The sequence below is a fragment of the Scyliorhinus torazame genome, chromosome 16 (genome assembly GCF_047496885.1).
Source record: "Scyliorhinus torazame isolate Kashiwa2021f chromosome 16, sScyTor2.1, whole genome shotgun sequence".
Lineage (NCBI taxonomy): Eukaryota > Metazoa > Chordata > Chondrichthyes > Carcharhiniformes > Scyliorhinidae > Scyliorhinus > Scyliorhinus torazame.
In genome coordinates, this window is record NC_092722.1 from 100,926,277 (window position 1) to 100,949,662 (window position 23,386).

Sequence of the window (23,386 nt, forward strand, 5' to 3'; positions counted from 1 at the left end):
GGTGAACTCCATTCGCACACTTGCAGGACTGCTGACTCAGTCTCCATTGCAGGAAATACCCAAGATCTGATTGCTGTAATCTGAATTCTGTAATTATGAATCCAACGACAGTTGTAAAAATAAATCTTCATGGAATATTTCAAAGAAGAATTTCAATTGATGAGGAATACCAACAATTGATTGTTTCTCAGGTTTGTTAGCACAATGTTTAGTACTGCTGCCTCACAGCGCCAGGGACACGGGTCCAATTACAGCCGTGGGTGACTGGAGTTTGCACCTTCTACCTGCATCTGTGTGTTTTCTCCGGGTGCTCCGGCTTCCTCCCACAGTCCAAAGATGTGCAGGTTCGGTGGATTGGCCATGCTAAATTGCTCCTTAGTGTCAAAAATGAGTAGGTTAGGTAGGGTTATGGGGTTGCAGGGATAGGGCGGGGAGTAGGCCTATGTAGGGTGCTCTTTCAGAGAGTCGGTGCAGACTCGCTGGGCTGAATGGCCTTTCTGCACAATAAGAATTCTATGGTTCTATGGTACATAAAGTTTTGTTTTCAGAACAAAGAACTCAAAACAGTTACATACATTAAAACAGTTCACTTAATCATTAATTCCTGGTAACATATTCACGAAAAAACATGAAGCTCCTGATGAAAAATCTTCTGCAAACTCACCAAATATTTTGGTGCTGTGGACTTAATTAAGGAATATCGCTGTGCATAATACATGAGAGATTGCAGATTACAGTGTTAGAACAGAAATGTATGGTGCTGGATTCATTGAGTTCTACTCACACTCCAGAAGTCATCCATGCTGTGGATAGTTTGAAAGGTGACCCCTGTATCTCCTGCAGTAGAGAGGAAGAGGTTTGACATGACCTTGGTGTAGTAATAGGCATTTGAACTGGTCATTCCATAGGTCACTGGAAAAAAGGAGAATCCAGAAGATTACTAATATCAAACAGAACAAATTAATGTTGACTTGTTACTGATGTTGTCTAGCTGACAATAAAGTCTTTTAATTTACAGGGAATGAAATACGAAGAGAGTGGTGTAATTGAATGTTTCCCTTTCTAGATATCTGCTTACATACATCCCGTACCAGCCTCCCCGAACAGGCGCCGCCAACAATGGGCTTTTCACAATGACTTCATTTGAAGCCAACTTGTGACAATAAGCTATTTTCATTTTCATTTTCAGTTAAGGTAACAACATAGAAACCCGATAGGATAAAAATATTGAACAGATGTTTAAAAGTCTGGAAATGCTCAAAGTACAAAAAAATCACCTTGGGCAGAATTCCAGGCCCCCTGCTGGCAAGCCACTCACAATTTTACAAAGAGGTCCTTTGGTGGCCAATTAATGGTCACTTTCGGGCTGCGTCATACCCAGCCTCAATTTTGAGAAAGTGCAATGGTGGGATTTGAACTCATGTTCCAGAGATTGGCCTAGGCCTCTGGGTAACCAATTCAGTGAGATTCCCACTACATTACCATCTCCCCATGTATGTGTACAAATCTGTAAAAGTGGTGGCACACAAAATGTACCTTTCATTATTTATTTTAGGACTTTAAAGTTAAAAGCATAATATAATAATTAGTGCTGACTTCATAGCAGCATTATTATTGTAATACTTTTGTTCATTCATGTGGGATGTGGGCGTCGCTGTCTCGACCAGCATTTATTGCCCATCCTTAGTTGGCTTTGAGAAGGTGATGATGAGCTGTCTCCTTTAACCGCTGCAGCCCCTGTGGTGTAACACCCACAGTGCTGTTAGGGAGGGAGTTCCAGAATTTTGACCCAGCCACAGTGAAGGAACGGCCGATATATTTCGAAGTCAGCGTGGCACGGTGGTGCAGTGATTAGCACTGCTCCTTAGCTCAGCAAAGGTTTATAAAGGGTGAGTAAATTTGCAGACGACACTAAAGTCGGTGGTGTTGTCGACAGTGTGGAAGGATGTAGCAGGTTACAGAGGGACATAGATAAGCTGCAGAGCTGGGCTGAGAGGTGGCAAATGGAGTTTAATGTAGAGAAGTGTGAGGTGATTCACTTTGGAAGGAATAACAGGAATGCGGAATATTTGGCTAATGGTAAAGTTCTTGGAAGTGTGGATGAGCAGAGGGATCGAGGTGTCCATGTACATAGATCCCTGAAAGTTGCCACCCAGGTTGATAGGGTTGTGAAGAAGGCCTATGGAGTGTTGGCCTTTATTGGTAGAGGGATTGAGTTCCGGAGTCATGAGGTCATGTTGCAGCTGTACAAAACTCTGGTACGGCCGCATTTGGAGTATTGCGTACAGTTCTGGTCACCGCACTATAGGAAGGACGTGGAGGCTTTGGAGCGGGTGCAGAGGAGATTTACCAGGATGTTGCCTGGTATGGAGGGAAAATCTTATGAGGAAAGGCTGATGGACTTGAGGTTGTTTTCGTTGGAGAGAAGAAGGTTAAGAGGAGACTTAATAGAGGCATACAAAATGATCAGGGGGTTAGATAGGGTGGACAGTGAGAGCCTTCTCCCGCGGATGTAAATGGCTGGCACGAGGGGACATAGCTTTAAACTGAGGGGTAATAGATATAGGACAGAGGTCAGAGGTAGGTTCTTTACGCAAGGAGTGGTGAGGCCGTGGAATGCCCTACCTGCAACAGTAGTGAACTCGCCAACATTGAGGGCATTTAAAAGTTTATTGGATAAGCATATGGATGATAATGGCATAGTGTAGGTTAGATTGCTTTTGTTTCGGTGCAACATCGTGGGCCGAAGGGCCTGTACTGCGCTGTATCATTCTATGTTCTATGTTCTATGTTGAGTACTTGAACTTGAACCTCGTGGCAGTATCATAAAGATACCTGGCGACTCTAGAGCAAAGATTAAACAAACAGAGCAAATTACGAATTAAGAGCCAACCAAAAGTTAGCAACACCAGCAGGGCCCCCCCAAAAGTTAGCAACACCATCAAGTGTATCATTGTCTACCTTTAGCCCCATTAGCTTGCCCATCACTACCTCCTTAGTGATAACAATCATTTCAAGATCCTCATCTGTCATAGCCTCATTTCTATCAGTCACTGGCATGTTCTATTATACCAACAAAAATGAAGGACGGTAGAAAGAGGAAAAATCGACCGTGGATATCTAAGGAAATAAGGGAGAGGATCAAGCAACTAGAGGACTGGGAAATCTTTAGGGGTCAACAGAAAGCTACTAAAAAAGCTATAAAGAAGAGTAAGATAGATTATGAGAGTAAACTTGCTCAGAATATTAAAACAGACAGTAAAAGTTTCTACAAATATATAAAACAAAAAAGAGTGACTAGGGTAAATATTGGTCCTTGAGAGGATGAGAAGGGAGATTTAATAATGGGAGATGAGGAAATGGCTGAGGAACTGAACAGGGTTTTTGGGTCGGTCTTCACAGTGGAAGACATAAATAACATGCCAGTGGCTGATAGAAATGAGGCTATGACAGATGAGGACCTTGAAATGATTGTTATTACTAAGGAGGTAGTGATGGGCAAGCTAATGGGGCTAAAGGTAGACAATGATACATTTGATGGTGTTGCTAACTTTTGGGGGGGCCCTGATGGTGTTGCTAACTTTTGGTTGGCTCTTAATTCGTAATTTGCTCTGTTTGTTTAACCTTTGCTCTAGAGTCGCCAGGTATCTTTATGATACCGCCACGAGGTTCAAGTTCAAGTAATGATCTATAAATCAACACACCAATTAGTAAGATTCAAATCAAAACACATTTATTATATACAGTAAGTCACTACTTATGCATATAACTCTACTTTCTAGACTATTTCTATCACTAAAAGGCCTATACTTAGCTTCGGAATTGGCCCACCAGGTCAGGGGAACAAATGGCCTTTCGTTCAGGGCCTGAGTCTGCAGGATTCAAAAGCTGGTATGGACTGGTAGCTAGGAGCGCCTATCTCATAGCGAACGTTGACTGGAGACTTACTTGGTTGATGTGGCCGCTTGGGCAGTTCACTCTCAGGGGTTGATTTGCGTTGTTGAGTGACCCTGACAAGAAGACCAATTTGAACTTGGGGGCTTTACTTTATAGTCCCCAGGGGCTTCCCGCCCTTCAGGGCAGACCCCGTACCTGGTTCCAAATGATTGGACTGCGTTCCGATCACTTGGATCGATTTCTCCAATACTGGCGTTGCTCCCTGATCGCTGGGCGGTCCCTAAATGTCCGTTGGCCTTCCTTTGTCTTGGCTCCTGCTGGCGCCGAGGAGTCTGGCTTGGCCTTATTCACCTCAAGTGTTTCAATTATGCCTGGGAATCGCTCATTACTATGCAGATGGCTGCTGGATTCAGTGCTGTCTGGTTTTTGCAAGTTCCAATACACAGGATTTCTGCACTTGCTCATTTTTGCCTGTGTTGGCTGAATTTCCCTGCAGCCTTTGCGGTTCTCCATTTTAAGTCGGGACGTGGCCAACCCAGGTGGCTACAATGGAATGCACCCCAGAGTGCTAAACGAGATGGCTAGGGAAATTGCAAATGCACTAGTGATAATTTACCAAAATTCACTAGACTCTGGGGTGGTCCCGGTGGATTGGAAATTAGCAAACGTGACACCACTGTTTAAAAAAGGAGGTAGGCAGAAAGCGGGTAATTATAGGCCAGTGAGCTTAACTTCGGTAGTAGAGAAGATGCTGGAATCTATCATCAAGGAAGAAATAGCGAGGCATCTGGATGGAAATTGTCCCATTGGGCAGACGCAGCATGGGTTCATAAAGGGCAGGTCGTGCCTAACTAATTGAGTGAAATTTTTTGAGGACAGTACCAGAGCGGTAGATAACGAGGAGCCAATGGATGTGCTATATCTGGATTTCCAGAAAGCCTTTGGCAAGGTGCCACACAAAAGGTTGCTGCGTAAGATAAAGGTGCATGGCATTAAGGGTAAAGTAGTAGCATGGATAGAGGATTGGTTAATTAATAGAAAGCAAAGAGTGGGGATTAATGGGTGTTTATCTGGTTGGCAATCAGTAGCTAGTGGTGTCCCTCAGGGATCAGTGTTGGGCCCACAATTGTTCACAATTTACATAGATGATTTGGAGTTGGGGACCAAGGGCAATGTGTCCAAGTTTGCAGACGACACTAAGATGAGTGGTAAAGCAAAAAGTGCAGAGGATACCGGAAGTCTGCAGAGGGATTGGATAGGCTAAGTGAATGGGCTAGGGTCTGGCAGATGGAATACAATGTTGACAAATGTAAGGTTATCCATTTTGGTAGGAATAACAGCAAAAGGGATTATTATTTAAATGATAAAATATTAAAACATGCTGCTGTGCAGAGAGACCTGGGTGTGCTCGTGCATGAGTCGCAAAAAGTTGGTTTACAGGTGCAACAGGTGATTAAGAAGTCAAATGGAATTTTGTCCTTCATTGCTAGAGGGATGGAGTTTAAGACTAGGGAAGTTATACTGCAATTGTATAAGGTGTTAGTGAGGCCACACCTGGACTATTGTGTTCAGTTTTGGTCTCCTTACCTGAGAAAGGACGTACTGGCGCTGGAGGGTGTGCAGAGGAGATTCACTAGGTTAATCCCAGAGCTGAAGGGGCTGGATTACGAGGAGAGGTTGAGTAGACTGGGACTGGACGCGTTGGAATTTAGAAGGATGAGAGGGGGGGATCTTATAGAAACATATAAAATTATGAAGGGAATAGATAGGATAGATGTGGGCAGGTTGTTTCCACTGGCGGGTGAAAGCAGAACTAGGGGGCATAGCCTCAAAATAAGGGGAAGTAGATTTAGGACTGAGTTTAGGAGGAACGTCTTCACCCAAAGGGTTGTGAGTCTATGGAATTCCTTACCCAGTGAAGCAGTTGAGGCTCCTTCATTAAATGTTTTTAAGATAAAGATAGATAGTTTTTTGAAGAATAATGGGATTAAGGGCTATGGTGTTCGGGCCGGAAAGTGGAGCTGAGTCGACAAAAGATCAGCCATGATCTCTTTGAATGGCGGAGCAGGCTAGAGGGGCCATATGGCCCACTCCTGCTCCTAGTTCTTATCTTCCTCATGGCACCAAAGTCCCGGGTTCAGAGCTGGCACCGGGTCACTGTCCGTGAGGAGTTTGCACAGTCTCCCCGTATCTGCGTGGGTCTCACTCTCACAACCCAAAGATGTGCAGGGTAGGTGGAATGACCACATTAAATTGCCCTTAATTGGAAACATTAAAAAAAACTATTTCCAAGTCAGGATGTTGAATGACTTGGAGGGGAACCTCCAGGTAGTGATGTTCAGAGGAATCTGCTGCCCTTGTCCTTCTAGATGGTAGTGGCCATGGGTTCGAAAGTGCTGCTTGAGGAACCTTGGTGAGTTGTTGCAGTGCATCTTGTAAATGGTACACACGGCTGCTGCTGTGTGTCTGTGGTGAAGGGAATTGTCAATGGTCACTCCCAGCATGTTGATCTTGGGGGAATTCAGCAATGGTAATACCATTGAATGTCAAGTGGAGATGGTTAAATTCCCTTATGTTGGAGATGATCATTGTCTGGCACTTGTGTGGCACAAATATTCATTTCACTTATCAACCCAAGCCTGAATGTTGTTGGAGATGTACTGCTGTAATGAGATTGTAATGAGATAAGTTCAGACTTGTTTTAGTACCCAGATGGGAGTTCAAATCTATAGAATCCATGGAAGCCCGGCAGTGCAGAAGGAGACTATTTGGCCCATTGAGCCTGCACTGACCCCCTGAAAAAGCACCCTACCTATGCCCACTCCCTCGCCCTTTCCCCGTAACCCCACCTAACCTTCACATTTTTGGACACTAAGGGGCAATATAGCATGGCCAATCCACCTAACCTGCATGTCTTTGGACTGTCGGAGGAAAGCAAAGCATCCAGAGGACACGGGGAGAACGTGCCAGACGGTACAGACGGTCACCCAAGGCTGGAATTGAGTCCAAGTCCCTGGTGCTGTAAGGCATCAGTGCTAAGCACTATTACCCATCTATCTAGCCCAAGCAGCCCTGAATTCCCACTGAATGTTGGCAGGCAAAGAACTAACGAATAATTCATAAACCTCAAAGTCTAAGCCAGTGGGGAGTTATTATTGAAGGTCATGGCTGGGATTCTCCATTAGTCATAGAGTCATATAGGTTTGCAGCAAGAAAACAGGCCCTTCAGCCCAGCTTATTCATGCCACCCAGTTTTGACCACTAAGCTAGTCCCAATTGCCTGCATTTGGCCCATATCCCTCTGTACCCATTTTACCCATATAACTGTTTAAATGCTTTTTCAAAGACAACATTGTGCCCGCCTCCACTACCGCCCCTGGCAGCTCATTCCTCACCACCCTCTGTGTGAAAGAATTGCCCCTCTGGACCCTTTTGGATCTCTACCGCCTCGCCTTAAACCTATGCCCTCTAGTTTTAGACTCCCCTACCTTTGGGAAAAGATATTGACTATCCTTACCTATGCTCCTCATTATTTTATAGGCCTCTATAAGTTCACCCCTAAGCCTCCTATGCTCAGGGAAAAAAGTCCCAGTCTACCCAGCCTCTGCCTTTTAACTCGAACCATCAAGTCCCGGTAGCATCCTAGTAAATCCTTTCTGCACTCTTTCTAGTTTAATAAAATCCTTTCTATAATAGGGTAACCAGAACTGTACACAGTAATCCATCTGGGGCATAGGTTCTCCCTCCAGCTGAGAATTGCTCCTGTCTCTGCTGGGGCTAGGAGTGGGGCCCGCTATGCAAGTCTCTCTCCTTTATTATGCTAATATATGCTTGGGGGAGGTTGTGCGCTGAGGCCACTGACAGGAGATTGGAGCATCGCAACAGGTTTGGCGTGGCTTTTTCCCAATCTTCCATTTTGCGCCTGACCGGGAATCCTGATCGGAGCAGAATTGAATATAGAATCCACCCCCACATTTGAAGCCTACTTTTTGAATGGCAATGCCATATTTGAAAGATCCTCTGTAACAGCACCAACACTGAATTGAATCTTTTAGGTATTAATTATAATCTTTTTAGTGAGTTTAAGCTGCCTTTCAAAATGCAGCAGGCAGCACTTTTGGGTGAGATCCTCCATCTCAGGACGCTCGGAATGTGTTCCCGATGAGACGGAGAAACTGGCATTGGAGGAAAATTGGGATTAGCACTGGGAGATGTAAATAAATGCAAATGGATCTTAATGACCGGCCCCGGTGATTCTCTGGTCCCACTGGCCAGGAATCAGGTGGACAGGGGTCACTTGTGGTTTTTACCAGTGTGGCTCTGATGTGGTGCGCTTAACACTGGGTTAAGGTAGCCCTCTGGGCCCACCTTGAGGTCCACCAGGCCCAGCACTACGCTGGTATAGACCAGCTGAGTCAATCAGAGGGGCACCCCCCAAAAAAATGCACTGCCTGCCCATGCCTCCTTTAACAGACCCCCCCCCCCCCCAAACGCACCCCACCCATAGGGACCCCTGGAATAGGGAGACTCCCCACAGGTACCCCTGTAACATGAGGACACCCCCAGAGACCTCTATAATGGGGGACCCACCCAAGGATCCCGATAACAGGGGAGACGCCCCCCAGGCACCCTGTTATAGGAGAACCCCCACAGAGACTCCTGCAATAGGGGGACTGTTCCAGGATCCCTGTATTGGGGACCCCCCACAGGGACCCCTGTAGTAGAGGGCCCCCTCCACAGGGACTCCCTGCCTAAAAGAACTCCCTCCACAGACCCCCGGCACACAGACACCACCTCCCATATCAAAGAGAGGCAGTGAGATCACCCGCTTGAGTGATTAGAATGCACTTAGTGCTTGAAATGCTCTTATATCTCTTTGGTGTAGTCAATGTTTGCAACATTAAGGTTTCGCCACTTGGGCCACTGAGTCATGAAGGGATATGAATGGATCAAAGCTGTAGATGGTTTGTATAAGCTGTCAATCACAGACCACTATTGGAAATCTATGATTGGCCTGTAGATAATGGATCTGTGGAAACCAGACTCAGGGACAGCTGCTCTCCCTCGAGGAGTGGACATGTGGAGCTGCAAGGTAAATCTATAATTCTTCCCACTGTCTGGACTGCTCTCTAGCTTCCAGATATGGTCCCTTTTCTGGAGGAGGGACATCTGTGTGGGAGGTTCTCTTTAGGCAGGGGAACCTGTGGGGAGTTTCCTTATTACAGAGGACCCCGGGGGGTCCCCCTATTACAGGGGTCCCCGTGGATGGTACCCCTATTACAGGGGTCCCTGGAGGGGTCCCTTTATTACTGAGGTCCCTGGGGGGGTCCCCTATTACAGGTAATCCCAAGGGGGCGTGGGTGAGTCAGGTCACCCTTGAATTTGGGGGTGGGGGAACAGAGGAAACCTGGGGCTGAGGAGGCCAGGCTGTTGTGGTGCCAGGGGTGGGGAGGGTGGTCAGGGCCACAGGACCTCGCTATCGGGTCGCTATTGGGCCGTGCACTCAAGATGGCGGCCTGATAGCGGGATTCCCTGGGAATCCATCATATTCCATGCCATGCATAAATTTGCATGCCGTGGAACACTGAATGGCATCCAGCTTTACAACCCTAAGGGAATCGTAAAACTGGTGCCATTCAGCTTTGGCGTGAGAACGTAGTCTCACAAATGGAGGAAAGCCTGTTTAAAACAGAAGAATACGAGTTTAAGGCCCGATCAGGACTTGAGAATATAAATGGAGTGGCCAATTTGGCCTATAATGAGGGGCTGCTGCACTATCAGCATTGCTCAATGAATGGGATACTAAATCTCGTGCAGATTAATGTTAAAAATCCCCCCCCCCGGTGTCATGAGGAATAGTTTTCCCTCATCTGACACTGCCAATAAAACCAATCAGCTGACCACTCAACGGCATGTCGTTGTGGGATCTTGCTGTGCACAAATTGGCTCGAAAACAGTGACTGTGTTTCAAAAGAAATTTGTGTGAAGCACATTTGCATGTTTCTAAGATTTTTGATGAGGGCTGGTTTAGCACAGTGGGCTAAACTGCTGGCTTGTAATGCAGAACAAGACCAGCAGCGTCGGTTCAATTCTCGTACCGGCCTCCCCGAACAGGCACCAGAATGTGGCGACTAAGGGCTTCTCACAGTAACTTCATTCAAGCCTACTTGTGACAATAAGTGATTATTATTATGAGGCGCTACATCAATGGAAGCCTTTCTAACTGGCAAACATAATGAGAATTCAGCTTTGTCAACTGCCATTCACCATTATTCATCCACCTTGTCCAATCACCAATTGTAAATTCCATTCTTTAGACATTAAGATTACTGCTTTCTGGTGCTGCGTAGTCAGCAGATTCTATTTTCAATTTACAGATCAAACTGCATTGAATACAAGCCTACCACCAGGGATTGGTTGGGAAAGCAATGGGGCTTCCCCAGGAGCCAAACAGGGGATATGTTCTGGTGTGTTTCTGTCAGGAAAGCTCTTATCTTTTCTAGCAACTCAGAGTTGTGATTTGATTTTAATACAATATTCTCCGAATAACATGGATTAATTTTTCATCTGAAGTTCCTCATCTTCTGATTTCAGTTTAATGTAAATCAGCATATAGGAATGCAATGTTTATTTAGGATATGTGGCACAGAAGTAGGGCATTCTGCTCAACCAGTCCATGCTGGTGTTTATCTTCCATTTGAGTCTACATTTGTGTCACAGTTCGAGAAAAGGCAATTTTTGAACACCATAAAATAATCATGTAATTGTCAATGTAAAATGGAGCTCAAGAGTAACCATAGAATCCCTGATATGCAGAAGGAGATCATTTGGCCCGTCGAGTCTGCACTGACCCTATCTAGGCCCACTCCCTGGTCCTTTCCCCACATCCCCGTAACTCCATCTAACCTGCATCTCTTTGGGCACTAAGGGCAATTCAGCATGGCCAATCCACCTAACCTGCAGCTGGAGGAAACCCACACAGGCACGGGGAGAAAGTGCAAACTCTCCCCGGAACCGAACCTGGGCCCCTGGCGCTTTGAGGCAGCAGTGCTAACCAGTGGACCTTAAATTTAAAACTGCATTTATATCAGTAAATTCAATTTTATGGTTTGGTTTATAATAGAACATAGAACATACAGTGCAGAAGGAGGCCATTTGGCCCATTGAGTCTACACCGACCCACTTAAGCCATCACTTCCACCCTATCCTCATAACCCAATAACCCCTCTTAACCTTTTTGGACACTAAGGGCAATTTAGCATGGCCAATCCACCTAACCTGCACCTGAACTGTGGGAGGAAACCGGAGCACCCGGAGGAAACCCAAGCACACACGGAGAGAACGTGCAGACTCCGCACAGTGACCCAGCGGGAATTGAACCTGGGACCCTGGCGCTTTGAAACCACTATGCTAGCCATTTGTGCTACCGTGCTGCCCGAGCACGGTATGATGAAAAGACAGAATTAATCAAAAATGAATTCTCATTAAACTTCTGACATAGATCCCTGAAAGTTGCTACTCAGGTTGAGAGGGTTGTTAAGAAGGCGCACGGTGTGTTAGCTTTTATTTGGAGAGGGATTGAGTTTAGGAGCCATGAGGTCATGTTGCAGCTGTACAACACTCTGGTGCGGCCGCATTTGGAGTGTTGCGTGCAGTTCTGGTCGCCGCATTATAGGAAGGATGTGGAAGCATTGGAAAGGGTGCAGAGGAGATTTACCAGAATGTTGCCTGGTATGGAGGGAAGATCTTATGAGGAAAGGCTGAGGGACTTGAGGCTGTTTTTGTTAGAGAGAAGAAGGTTAAGAGGTGACTTAATTGAGGCATACAAGATGATCAGAGGATTGGATAGGGTGGACAGTGAGAGCCTTTTTCCTCAGATGGTGATGTCTAGCACGAGGGGACATACCTTTAAATTGAGGGGAGATAGATATAAGACAGATGTCAGAGATAGGTTCTTTACTCAGAGAGTAGTCAGGGCATGGATGTTCTATGTTCTATGTTCTAGGGAAGGAGCATATGTTACTTACCAATTTCAGGTGCAATACATCATTATCCATACTTGATGAAACTATGTGATTTGGGGAATCCTATTTTTTATCAGTTTGATTTGGAAAGTTGAGAGTGTCAAATAAGAGTCAAATTATTCAGTACTTTGTCTTTGTGACTTGCTTCCCATTGTGATTATAAGGAAGATGTTTGTGTGATGTGGACTACAGAAAATCCTGAAAATCTGACAATCCTGTGAATTGGTGGTGGGTTAAACACGGGTTAAATAGGAAACCTCTCAGGGCCAGATGAAGATTTTGAAAGCAACAAGCAAGCTCAATCAACATTCAAGGCAGGCTGACAGCAGTCAATAACATCAGAGAGATCGCACAATGTCACATTACAGTTCGACATTCATCTGCTCAGGAAACGTCAGACTTAAAAATACTGCAATCCTTTTCAGAAAGAAAGATCTCTTTATCAGGCACACCTTCTGTCCTGACTTGTCAGATATTCGTCACTTGTTTTTGTTCAAATCTACTAAAGGAGTTCAATGACACGGAGAACACAGTTCCCGAATATTTGTTGCTGCATTTGATGCATGAATCACAGGTTCGTTCCCTTTTATTAAAATACAAATGTTTGGCATTAAATGTTGAATTATTACATGTGCCTGTCAGAGATAGCAACTTAATGGGTGCTGCAGGAAGACCAATGTACAAATGTACTCTTTATGGCAGTTTACGATCAAACAGCAGGCCATCACCATCATCATTAATTTCACTCACAACGAAAGGATGTTTCAAAACAGAAATGGAAAATGTGTATACATATCACCTTCTTGCAGAGAGACATTAATTCAACAGCAGATCACAATGGGTATTATTGCTTAGAAAGGCACACACACAATTCTGCTATTTCAATGTTAAGATAATATAGAAATTCATGACCTCAATGCTCGTTGTGCATGAAGTCAAAAATGGCATCTGAAGCCAAGATTAATTATTGTGAACAGATCAAGTTTAGTTTAGCATATAGAAAAATTCTAAAGAGATGAACAGATGGTGTGTACATGCAGAGGCTGAACAAATACGAACAACAATAAAACAATGCCGTGCTGACAAAAACAGAGTGAGTATCAGGACGTTATAAACAAACAACCTTCCTGAAGCTGTACACTGCAACCTGGCCACACAGGTCAGCTGATTGTAATTCTTAGCGTGAGGCACCTTTGTTAAGAGATATTTTTGCCGTTTTCTTTTTCTTGAGTCTTGCTGAGCTGAAGAGACATGCAGCCTATTCACAATCTTCACCAATGGCATTCTTAGACAGCATTGGATATGCAAGTATTTATTTAGTTCCCCGATGGAGAATAGCCTCGCAAAGAAAAGACAAGGGGCGCGATTTAACCAAATGGTTAAATGTTCCATAGTGAGCGCTGTCTGACGAGACTGCAGTTAGATCAGGGGCCTCAGCGTGGATCGCAGGGCCGAGGCTGCACTTAGTCCCGCTTCCTGCACTAATAAGCCCCGCTTGCCAAAACTCACAGGAAGGGGGGCACCGAGCCCCCTCATCCCCCTTACCCCCCTTAACCCCTGCCCAATCAACTCTGTGGAAAAAATGCCAGTTGACACCTTGGCAGTACCCTTGCCAGCTGGCAGTGCCAGGCTGCCACCCAGGTGGTACTACCAGGATGCCAGGCTGGCACCAGCAGTGCCAGGGCATTACCCTGCCCAGACGGCATGCACCTGGGGGCCTCCAATCCCCACACGTGCCGTTCCGTCTGGTCCCCGTTTATGGAGGTCAGTACTAAACCACGCTTGCCCGAGGTCTCCGAGGCTAAGGGGATAAATCCCATAGAATCATAGAATCATAGAAGTTTACAGCATGGAAACAGGCCCTTCGGCCCAACCAGTCCATGCCGCCCAGTTTTTACCATTAAGCTAGTCCCAGTTGCCCGCACTTGGCCCATAACCCTCTATACCCATCTTACCCATGTAACTATCTAAATGCTTTTTGAAAGACACAATTGTACCCGCCTCTACTACTACCTCTGGCAGCCCATTCCAGACACTCACTACCCTCTGAGTGAAGAAATTGCCCCTCTGGGCCCTTCTGAATCTCTCCCCTCTCACCTTAAACCTATGCCCTCTAGTTTTAGACTCCCCTACCTTTGGGAAAAGATGTTGACTATCTACCTTATCTATGCCCCTCATTATTTTATAGACCTCTATAAGATCACCCCTAAGCCTCCTACGCTCCAGGGAAAAAAGTCCCAGTCTATCCAGCCTCTCCTTATAACTCAAACCATCAAGTCCCGGCAACATCCTAGTAAATCTTTTCTGCACTCTTTCTAGTTTAATAATATCCTTTCTATAATAGGGTGACCAGAACTGCACACAGTATTCCAAGTGTGGCCGTACCAATGTCTTGTACAACTTCAACAAGACTTCCCAACTCCTGTATTCAATGTTCTGACCAATGAAACCAAGCATGCCGAATGCCTTCTTCACCACCCTGTCCACCTGCGACTCCACCTTCAAGGAGCTATGAACCTGTACTCCTAGATCTCTTTGTTCTATAACTCTCCCCAACGCCATACCATTAACTGAGTAGGTCCTGGCCTGATTCGATCTGCCAAAATGCATCACCTCACATTTATCTAAATTAAACTCCATCTGCCATTCGTCGGCCCACTGGCCTAATTGATCAAGATCCCGTTGCAATCCTAGATAACCTTCTTCACTATCCACTGTGCCACCAATCTTGGTGTCATCTGCAAACTTACTAACCATGCCTCCTAAATTCTCATCCAAATCATTAATATAAATCACAAATAACAGTGGACCCAGCACCGATCCCTGAGGCACACCACTGGTCACAGGCCTCCAGTTTGAAAAACAACCCTCTACAACCACAAGCCTTCTGTCGTCCAGCCAATTTTGAATCCAATTGGCAACCTCACCCTGGATCCCGTGAGCTTTAACCTTCTGCAACAACCTACCATGCGGACCTTGTCAAAGGCTTTGCTAAAGTCCATGTAGACAACGTCTACTGCACTGCCCTCATCTACCTTCTTGGTCACTCCCTCAAAAAACTCAATCAAATTTGTGAGACATGATTTTCCACGCACAAAGCCATGCTGACTGCCCCGAATCAGTCCTTGCCTCTCTAAATGCTTGTAGATCCTGTCTCTCAGAATACCTTCTAGCAACTTACCTACTACAGACGTTAGGCTCACCGGTCTGTAGTTCCCAGGCTTTTCCCTGCTGCCCTTCTTAAACAAGGGCACAACATTCGCCACTCTCCAATCTTCAGGCACCTCACCTGTGGCTGCCGATGATTCAAATATCTCGGTTAGGGGACCCGCAATTTCCTCCCTAGCCTCCCACAACATCCTGGGATACATTTCATCAGGTCCCGGGGATTTATCTACCTTGATGCGCTTTAAGACTTCCAGCACCTCCTCCTCTGTAATATGCACACTTCTCAAGACATCACTATTTATTTCCCTTAGTTTCCTAACATCCATGCCTTTCTCCACCGTGAATACCGATGAGAAATATTCATTCAGGATCTCACCCAACTCTTGTGGCTCTGCACATAGATGTCCTTGTTGATCCTTAAGAGGCCCGACTCTGTCCCGAGTTACTCTTTTCCCCTTTATGTATCTGTAGAATCTCTTTGGATTCTCCCTTGCATTATTTGCCAAAGCAATTTCATGTCCCCTTTTTGCCCTCCTGATTTCCCTCTTAACTCTATTTCGACAATCTCTATACTCTTCAAGGGATCTACTTGATCCCAGTTGCTTATGTACGTCATATGCCTCCTTCTTCTTTTTGACCAGAGTCTCAATATCTCGAGTCATCCAGGGTTCCCTACTTCTACCAGCCTTGCCCTTCACTCTAAAGGGAATGCGCTTACCCTGCACCCTGGTTAACACATGCCTGGGGTAACTCAGGGAACTGAATATTAGAGTGAGACTAGCTGTATGGCTATAATATGCAGATTTGCCAAAATGTAATCCTGTCCACAATGGGTGGGCTTCGCATCGGGATGTCTCGCGAGATCGCATTAGATCCCTTGGGCTAATTGTGACACTTAAGTGATTAATTAATTGCCACTTAAAGACCTCTTCCCACTGCTGTTGGTACTTTTCCAGGAACCCTGTGTGCCTATGCCACGGGGAGAGGTCACTTGGTGTAAACTAGGTGTACTGGAGGTAGGATCAGATGTGTCCCTTCTGTTTGGGCACCTTGTACCTGTCAGAAGCACAGAAAGGGCTGCCCTCATTTGTCCTCACCCCTGCCCTCCTGACTGCTACCCTCCCATGCTGGTTTACCCCAGCAAAGCTGCCCCATTTGCCTGGTAATGCAGCCTCCATCACTGTTCGTGGTCAGGGACTGACTGCAATTCCAGCCGTGGCCACCTCTTCAGCTGGTGCCGCTTGGGACTGGACAACTGCTAGCGATCTGATTGGTCATGAAATCAATGGCGGATAGAGGTAGGCTCGCTCCAACTTTTCAGCCAGAGGGCAGAGCCACTGCCTCCACAAAAACACTCACCACCTACTCCTGGGTCACTAGTCACTGGGGAGAATTTCTTCACTCAGAGGGTGAGGTTCTCTACCATAGAAGACCAAGTCACTGAATATAATAAGAAGGAAATAGATAGATTTCTAGACTCTAAAAGCAGAAAGGGGTATGGGGAGAGAGTTGAGGTAGAGAATCAACGATAATCAGATTGCAGGCTCAAAGGTCAAATAGCCTGCTCCTATTTTCTATGTTTCCATTCTCTCAGCTCCAATTCCAGCGCCCTCCCTAACCATTGTCGCGGACTGGACCAGGCTGGTCACAACCTCAGCATCTTGTTTGACCCTGAGTTTTTAAAAATATATTTTATTCAAATTTTTCGGTCAAACAAAGACAGTACAAAATTTTCCCCTTTTGCAACTTTAAAACAATATAAATAATGATGATGACCGTTTTTTTTTTAAGAATAAATAATATATTAACTAGACGGCAACTGCCAGCAACAAAAATAAAAACTAGCCAATATCCAAAATAATAAAGTCACAAAAACTAATATAAATAACTCATATACAAACACCTGTACAAAACCCCTGAGGGCCCGGATGGGCCCTCCCCTCCCCCCTCCCCCCTCCCCCCTCCCCCCCTCCCCCCTGGGTTGCTGCTGCTACCTTTCCCATTTCCCTTATCGTTCTGCGAGATAGTCGAGGAACGGTTGCCACCGCCTGGTGAACCCTTGAGCCGAACCTCTTAGTGCGTATTTTATCCGCTCCAATTTTATAAACCCCGCCATGTCGTTTATCCAGGCCTCCACGCCTGGGGGTTTAGCTTCTTTCCACATAAGTAATATCCTTTGCCGGGCTACTAGGGACGCAAAGGCTAAAACATCAGCCTCTCTCGCCTCCTGCACTCCCGGCTCGTCCGCAAACCCAAATATCGCCAACCCCCAGGCTGGCTCGACCCGGACCCCCACCACCCTTGAAAGCACATTCGCCACCCCCACCCAGAACCCATGCAGTACCGGGCATGACCAAAACATGTGGGTGTGGTTCGCTGGGCTTCCCGCGCATCTCCCGTACCTATCCTCCACTCCAAAAAATCTACTTAACCTTGCTCCAGTCATGTGCGCCCTATGTAGAACCTTGAATTGTATCAGGCTGAGCCTGGCGCATGAGGACGAAGAGTTTACTCTACTTAAGGCATCGGCCCACAGCCCCTCCTCAATCTCTTCCCCTAGCTCCTCTTCCCATTTTCCCTTCAGCTCCTCCACCATCGTCTACCATCCCCTACCCATGCCCCCAAAATCACTCTGTCCTGAATCTCTTGCGTCGGGAGCCGCGGAAATTCCCTCACCTGTTGCCTCGCAAAAGCCCTCAGTTGCATATATCGAAATGCATTCCCCGGTGGCAACCCATATTTTTCTGTCAGTGCTCCCAGACTCGCAAACGTCCTGCCTAGGAACAAATCCTTCAATTTCACAATCCCTGCTCTCTGCCAAGCTTTAAATCCCCCATCTATCTTCCCCGGGACGAACCTGTGGTTGTTCCTTATCGGGGACCTCACCGAGGCACCCGTCACTCCCTTATGCCGTCTCCACTGCCCCCAAATTTTCGAAAGTCCCTTGTTACTCTCCTCAACGGCAAATCATCTATTCCCCTGCCCTGTTCCCCAGGGTGCATCACAAACAGCTCACTCTTCCCCATATTCAATTTATATCCTGAAAATTTCCCAAACTCCCTGAGTGTCTGCATTATCTCGGGCATCCCCTCCACTGGGTCCGCGACATACAACAACAAATCATCCGCGTATAGTGATACCCGGTGCTCTTCTCCTCCCCTAAGTACTCCCCTCCACTTCCTAGAGCCCCTCAGCGCTATGGCCAGTGGCTCAATTGCCAACGCAAACAGTAACGGGGACAGAGGACATCCCTGTCTTGTCCCTCTGTATAGACGGAAGTGGTCAGATCTCTACCTATTTGTAGTCACACTTGCCACCGGGGCCCTGTATAGAAGCTGAACCCATCCAATAAACCCCTCTTCAAATCCAAATCTCCTCAACACTTCCCACAGGTAATCCCACTCCACTCTATCAAATGCTTTCTCTGCATCCATCGCCACCACTATCTCTGCCTCCCCCTCCGGCGGGGGCATCATCATCACACCCAGCAGCCTCCGTATGTTAGTGTTCAAGTGTCTCCCCTTAACAAACCCCGTTTGATCCTCGTGAACCACCCCCGGGACACAATCCTCCATCCTCGTCGCCATCACCTTGGCCAAAAGCTTGGCATCTACATTCAGGAGGGAAATAGGCCTGTAAGACCCGCACTGCAGCAGGTCTTTGTCCCTTTGCAAGAGCAGCGATATCGTCGCCTCCGACATCGTCGGGGGCAACGTCCCCTTTTCCCTGGCCTCATTAAAGGTTCTCGTCAGAAGCGGGGCCAGCAGGTCCACGTATTTCCTATAAAATTCCACCGGGAACCCATCCGGTCCCGGGGCCTTCCCTGCCTGCATGCTCCCAATCCCTTTTACCACCTCCTCCACCTCAATCTGTGCTCCCAGTCCTGTCCTCTCCTGCTCCTCGACCTTCGGAAATTCCAACTGGTCTAGGAAGTGCATCATTCCCTCCTTCCCTTCCGGGGGCTGAGCCTTATACAGCCTCTCATAAAATGCCTTAAACACCCCGTTCACCCTCTCCGCTCCCCGTTCCATCACACCCTCCTCGTCCCTAACCCCTCCAATCTCCCTCGCCGCCCCCCTCTTCCTCAGTTGTTGGGCCAGTAACCGGCTCGCCTTCTCTCCGTACTCATACTGCACTCCCTGTGCCTTCCTCCATTGTGCCTCCGCCTTGCCCGTGGTCAACAAATCAAATTCCGTGTGCAACCTTCGTCTTTCCCTGTATAGTCCTTCATCCAGAGCCACCGCATACTGCCTATCCACCCTCAAAATTTCTCTCAACAATCTCTCCCTCCCTTTGCTCTCTTGTTTCCCCTTATGGGCCCTTATGGAAATCAGTTCCCCTCTGACCACCGCCTTCAGTGCTTCCCAGACCACTCCCACCTGAACCACTCCGTCGTCATTAATCTCCAGCTACCTTTCGATACATCTCCTTACCCTTACACACACACCCTCGTCCGCCAACAATCCCATATCTAATCTCCACAGTGGGTGCTGTTCCTTTTCCTCTCCTACTTCCAGATCTACCCAATGTGGGGCATGGTCCGAAATGGCTATAGCCGAGTACTCTGTCCCGGCCACCTTCGGGATCAGCGCCCTTCCCAGGACAAAGAAGTCTATCCGAGAATACACATTGTGGACATGGGAGAAGAAGGAGAACTCTTTACTCCTAGGCCTAGTAAATCTCCAGGGATCCACTCCTCCCATCTGCTCCATGAAGTCCTTAAGCACCTTGGCCGCTGCCAGCCTCCTCCCGGTCCTAGACCTGGACCGGTCCAGCCCTGGATCCAGCACCGTGTTGAAGTCTCCCCCCATTACCAACTTTTCCGCCTCCAGGTCCGGGATACGCCCCAGCATACGCTTCATGAAGTTGGCATCATCCCAGTTCGGGGCATATACGTTCACCAGAACCACCACCTCACCTTGCAATCTGCCACTCACCATCACGTATCTACCCCCACTGTCCGCCACTATGGTCCTCGCCTCAAACAATACCCGTTTCCCCACTAATGTTGCCACCCCTCTATTTTTCGCATCCAAGCCCGAGTGAAATACCTGTCCCACCCATCCTTTTCGTAATCTGACCTGATCCGCCAGTTTCAGATGCGTCTCCTGCAGCATGACCACATCTGCCTTTAATTTCTTTAGGTGCGCCAGTACCCTTGCCCTCTTAATCAGCCCATTCAGCCCTCTCACGTTCCACGTGATCAACCGGGTTGGGGGGCTCTTTACACCCCCCCTCGTCGACTAGCCATCCCCTTTTTTAGACCAGCTCCTCACCCGGTTCCCACGCACCCACTTGTCCCCCCAACGGTGTCCTCCCGTCCCAACCCTCCCTTCCCGTAGCCGCTCCCCCTTCCCCTTAACAGCAGCAACCCAGTTACCCCCCCCCCCCCCCGCTAGATCCCCCTCTAGCGTGATTGCTCCCCCCATGTTGCTTCCAGAAGTCAGCAAAATCTGGCTGACCTCGGCTTCCCCCGTTTATCCTCAGCTTCCCATTGTGTAAGGCCCCCTCCTTCCTGCGCTCCCTTTTTCCGCCACAATTACCATAGCACGGGAGCAAAGCCCGCGCTTCCCACTCGGCCCCGCCCCTAATGGCGCAGCTCCCTCTCTCCTTCCCCCTCTCCTTCCCCACCGGCGCCCACAGTTCACCAACCCCCTCCCCCCCCCCCATCGAGGGGAAAGAGAAAATTTCCCCCCCCTTCCGATTCCCAGTCCCATGCAATCGCACCACTACTTTATTACAAAAGTTCTTTCTCTCTCCAGTCTAGTCCAGCTTCTCCTCTTCAATAAATGTCCACGCCTCTTCTGCCGTCTCGAAGTAGTGGTGTTTCCCTTGATGTGTAACCCACAGTCTCGCCGGCTGCAGCATACCAAATTTAACTTTCTTTCTATGGAGCACCGCCTTGGCCCGATTGAAACTCGCCCTCCTTCTCGCCACCTCCGCACTCCAATCCTGGTACACGCGGATCACTGTGTTCTCCCACCTGCAGCTCCGTGTCTTTTTCGCCCATCTCAGGACCATCTCCCTGTCTTTATAGCGGTGAAACCTCACCACTATAGCTCGAGGTATTTCTCCAGCCTTCGGTCTTCTCGCAAGGACTCGATATGCTCCCTCCACTTCCAAGCGGCCCGTCGGGGCCTCCGGTCCCATTAAGGAATGAAGCATCGTGCTCACATATGCCCCGACGTCCGCTCCCTCTGCGCCTTCGGGAAGACCCAAAACTCTTAGGTTCTTCCTCCTCGAGCTATTTTCCAGGGCTTCCAGCCTCTCCATACACCTCTTATGCAGTGCCTCGTGTGCCTCTGTCTTCACCACCAGGCCCTGTATTTCGTCCTCATTTTCGGCAGCCTTTGCCTTCACGCCACGAAGCTCCAATTCTTGGGTCTTCTGCGCCTCTTTTAGCCCCTCAATCGCCTGCAGCATCGGGGCCAGCACCTCCTTCTTTAGCTCCTCAACACATCTCCGAAGGAACTCTTGCTGTTCCGGGCCCCATACCAAACGGCCTCCCTCCGCCGCCACCTTACTTCGTGCTTCCCTTCCTTGCCGCTGCTCCAGAAGATCCTCTGCAATCCGGCCACTATTATCTCCTTTCTCCATGTACATCCAGGGGGATTCCCTTCTGTTTCACCGCACAATGGGTTTAGCCGTCAAAAATTGCCAGTGGGGCTCCCAATAAGAGCCCAAAAGTCCGTTCAAACGGGAGGTGTCGAAACGTGCGACCTAGCTGGTCATCGCCGCACCCGGAAGTCCCCTGTTTGACCCTGAGTTGAGCTTTTGACCCCATTACAAAGACCGTTGACTTTAGCTTCCTTAACATCACCCATCTCTATGTTTGCCTCATCTCATCTTCCGCTGAATCCCTGGTTGACGGTTTTGTTACCGCTAACCTATCCTGGCCAGCCTCCCATCTCGAGCTCCTCCAGTGCTCCGCTGTCCAGATTCACCATGTTCTGCTCACCCATCACCCCTCTGCTTTCTGCCCTGCATTGGCTCCAAGCCCATCAACACCTCAATTTTAAAGTTCCCAGCCTCATGTTCAATTCTCTCATGGCCTTCCCTTTCCTATATGTGTAACTTCATCCTGCCTATAACCATCTGAGTACTCTGTGTACTACCAGCTGCGACCTCTTAATACCTCCCTTGAACCCTGTTAGGTGAATTGGACATTCTGAATTCTCCCTCTGTGTACCCGAACAGGCGCCAGATGCGTTTTAGTTTTGTGGTCACCATCGAACCAATTCCAGATTGTATTACTTCAATTTAAATTCCACCAGATGCTGGGGTGGGATTTGAACCCGTGCCCTCTGGATTACTTACCCAGCAACATTGTCACTACACCAACATCTCCACTGATATTTCACTCATAAATAATCTTTTAGTTCCATCTCCTCTGTTTACCCTTTCACTCCCACTACCACTCTGAAAATTAAACTTGTTTCATATCTCTTTATTTTTCATTTCCCAGTGTATTTCCTTTTCCCCCAACCGTGTGTTTCCCAGCAGCGCACCATTCTCTGGCGGCAGAATTTGCGACTCCCTTTGCGTGTCAATGGGATTTACCATTGAAGCCACCTCACTGGGAAACCCACGGGTCGGGTACACTGCCGGCGGGAACAGGGAATCAAATGGCCGGAGAAATCCGGCCTTTGTCACTACCCCTTGACTATTTTCCTTATTGTGTGTTTAGAAAATCCTTTCCTATAGCTGCCAGCCTTTCTTCATATCTCCTCTTGTCTTTTTAATCCTTTCTATATATTTTCTATTTTTGGCTTGATTTTGTTTTGTAGAATTGGTCCTGGCTTTGTCCTGTATTATCTTTGAAGTCTCATTGTAATTTCTGTGCCTATTTAAGGAACTCTATAATCTTGCAACTCAGAGTTTTATTGCAGCACCTTTACTTAGAATTGATAGAACCCCTACAGTGCAGAAGGAGGCCATTCGGCCATCGAGTCTGCATCATCCCGCTAAAAGAGCACCCTACCTAGGCCCACTCTCCCATCACTCTGTAATCCCACCCAACTGTACATTTTTGAACACGAAGGGACAATTTAGCGTGGCCAATCCACTTAACCTGCACATCTTTGGACTTGGGAGGAAACCGGAGCACCCGGAGGAAACCCACGCAGATAGGGGAGACTGTGCAAACTGTCAGTCACCCGAGGCCGGAATTGAATCTGGGTCCTTGGTGCTGTGAGACAGCAGGGCTAACCATTTTGCCACCGTGCTGCCCTTAAAAAGTTTTTGGCTCTGCCTGCTTGAACTGCTGCAGTCTATGTGGTGTTGGAACACCCACAGTG

At 47.6% G+C, this 23,386-nt stretch overlaps 1 protein-coding gene across 1 annotated transcript in view; it reads right to left on the reverse strand.

The window, feature by feature from the left end:
* Window positions 1–23,386, reverse strand: part of pkd2l1 (polycystic kidney disease 2-like 1) — a 150,294-nt gene that overhangs the window by 109,959 nt on the left and 16,949 nt on the right. Inside the window, exon 3 of the mRNA XM_072478793.1 lies at window positions 785–912. Within this exon, the coding sequence (XP_072334894.1) occupies window positions 785–912 (128 nt within the window). The remainder of the gene's footprint in view (window positions 1–784; window positions 913–23,386) is intronic.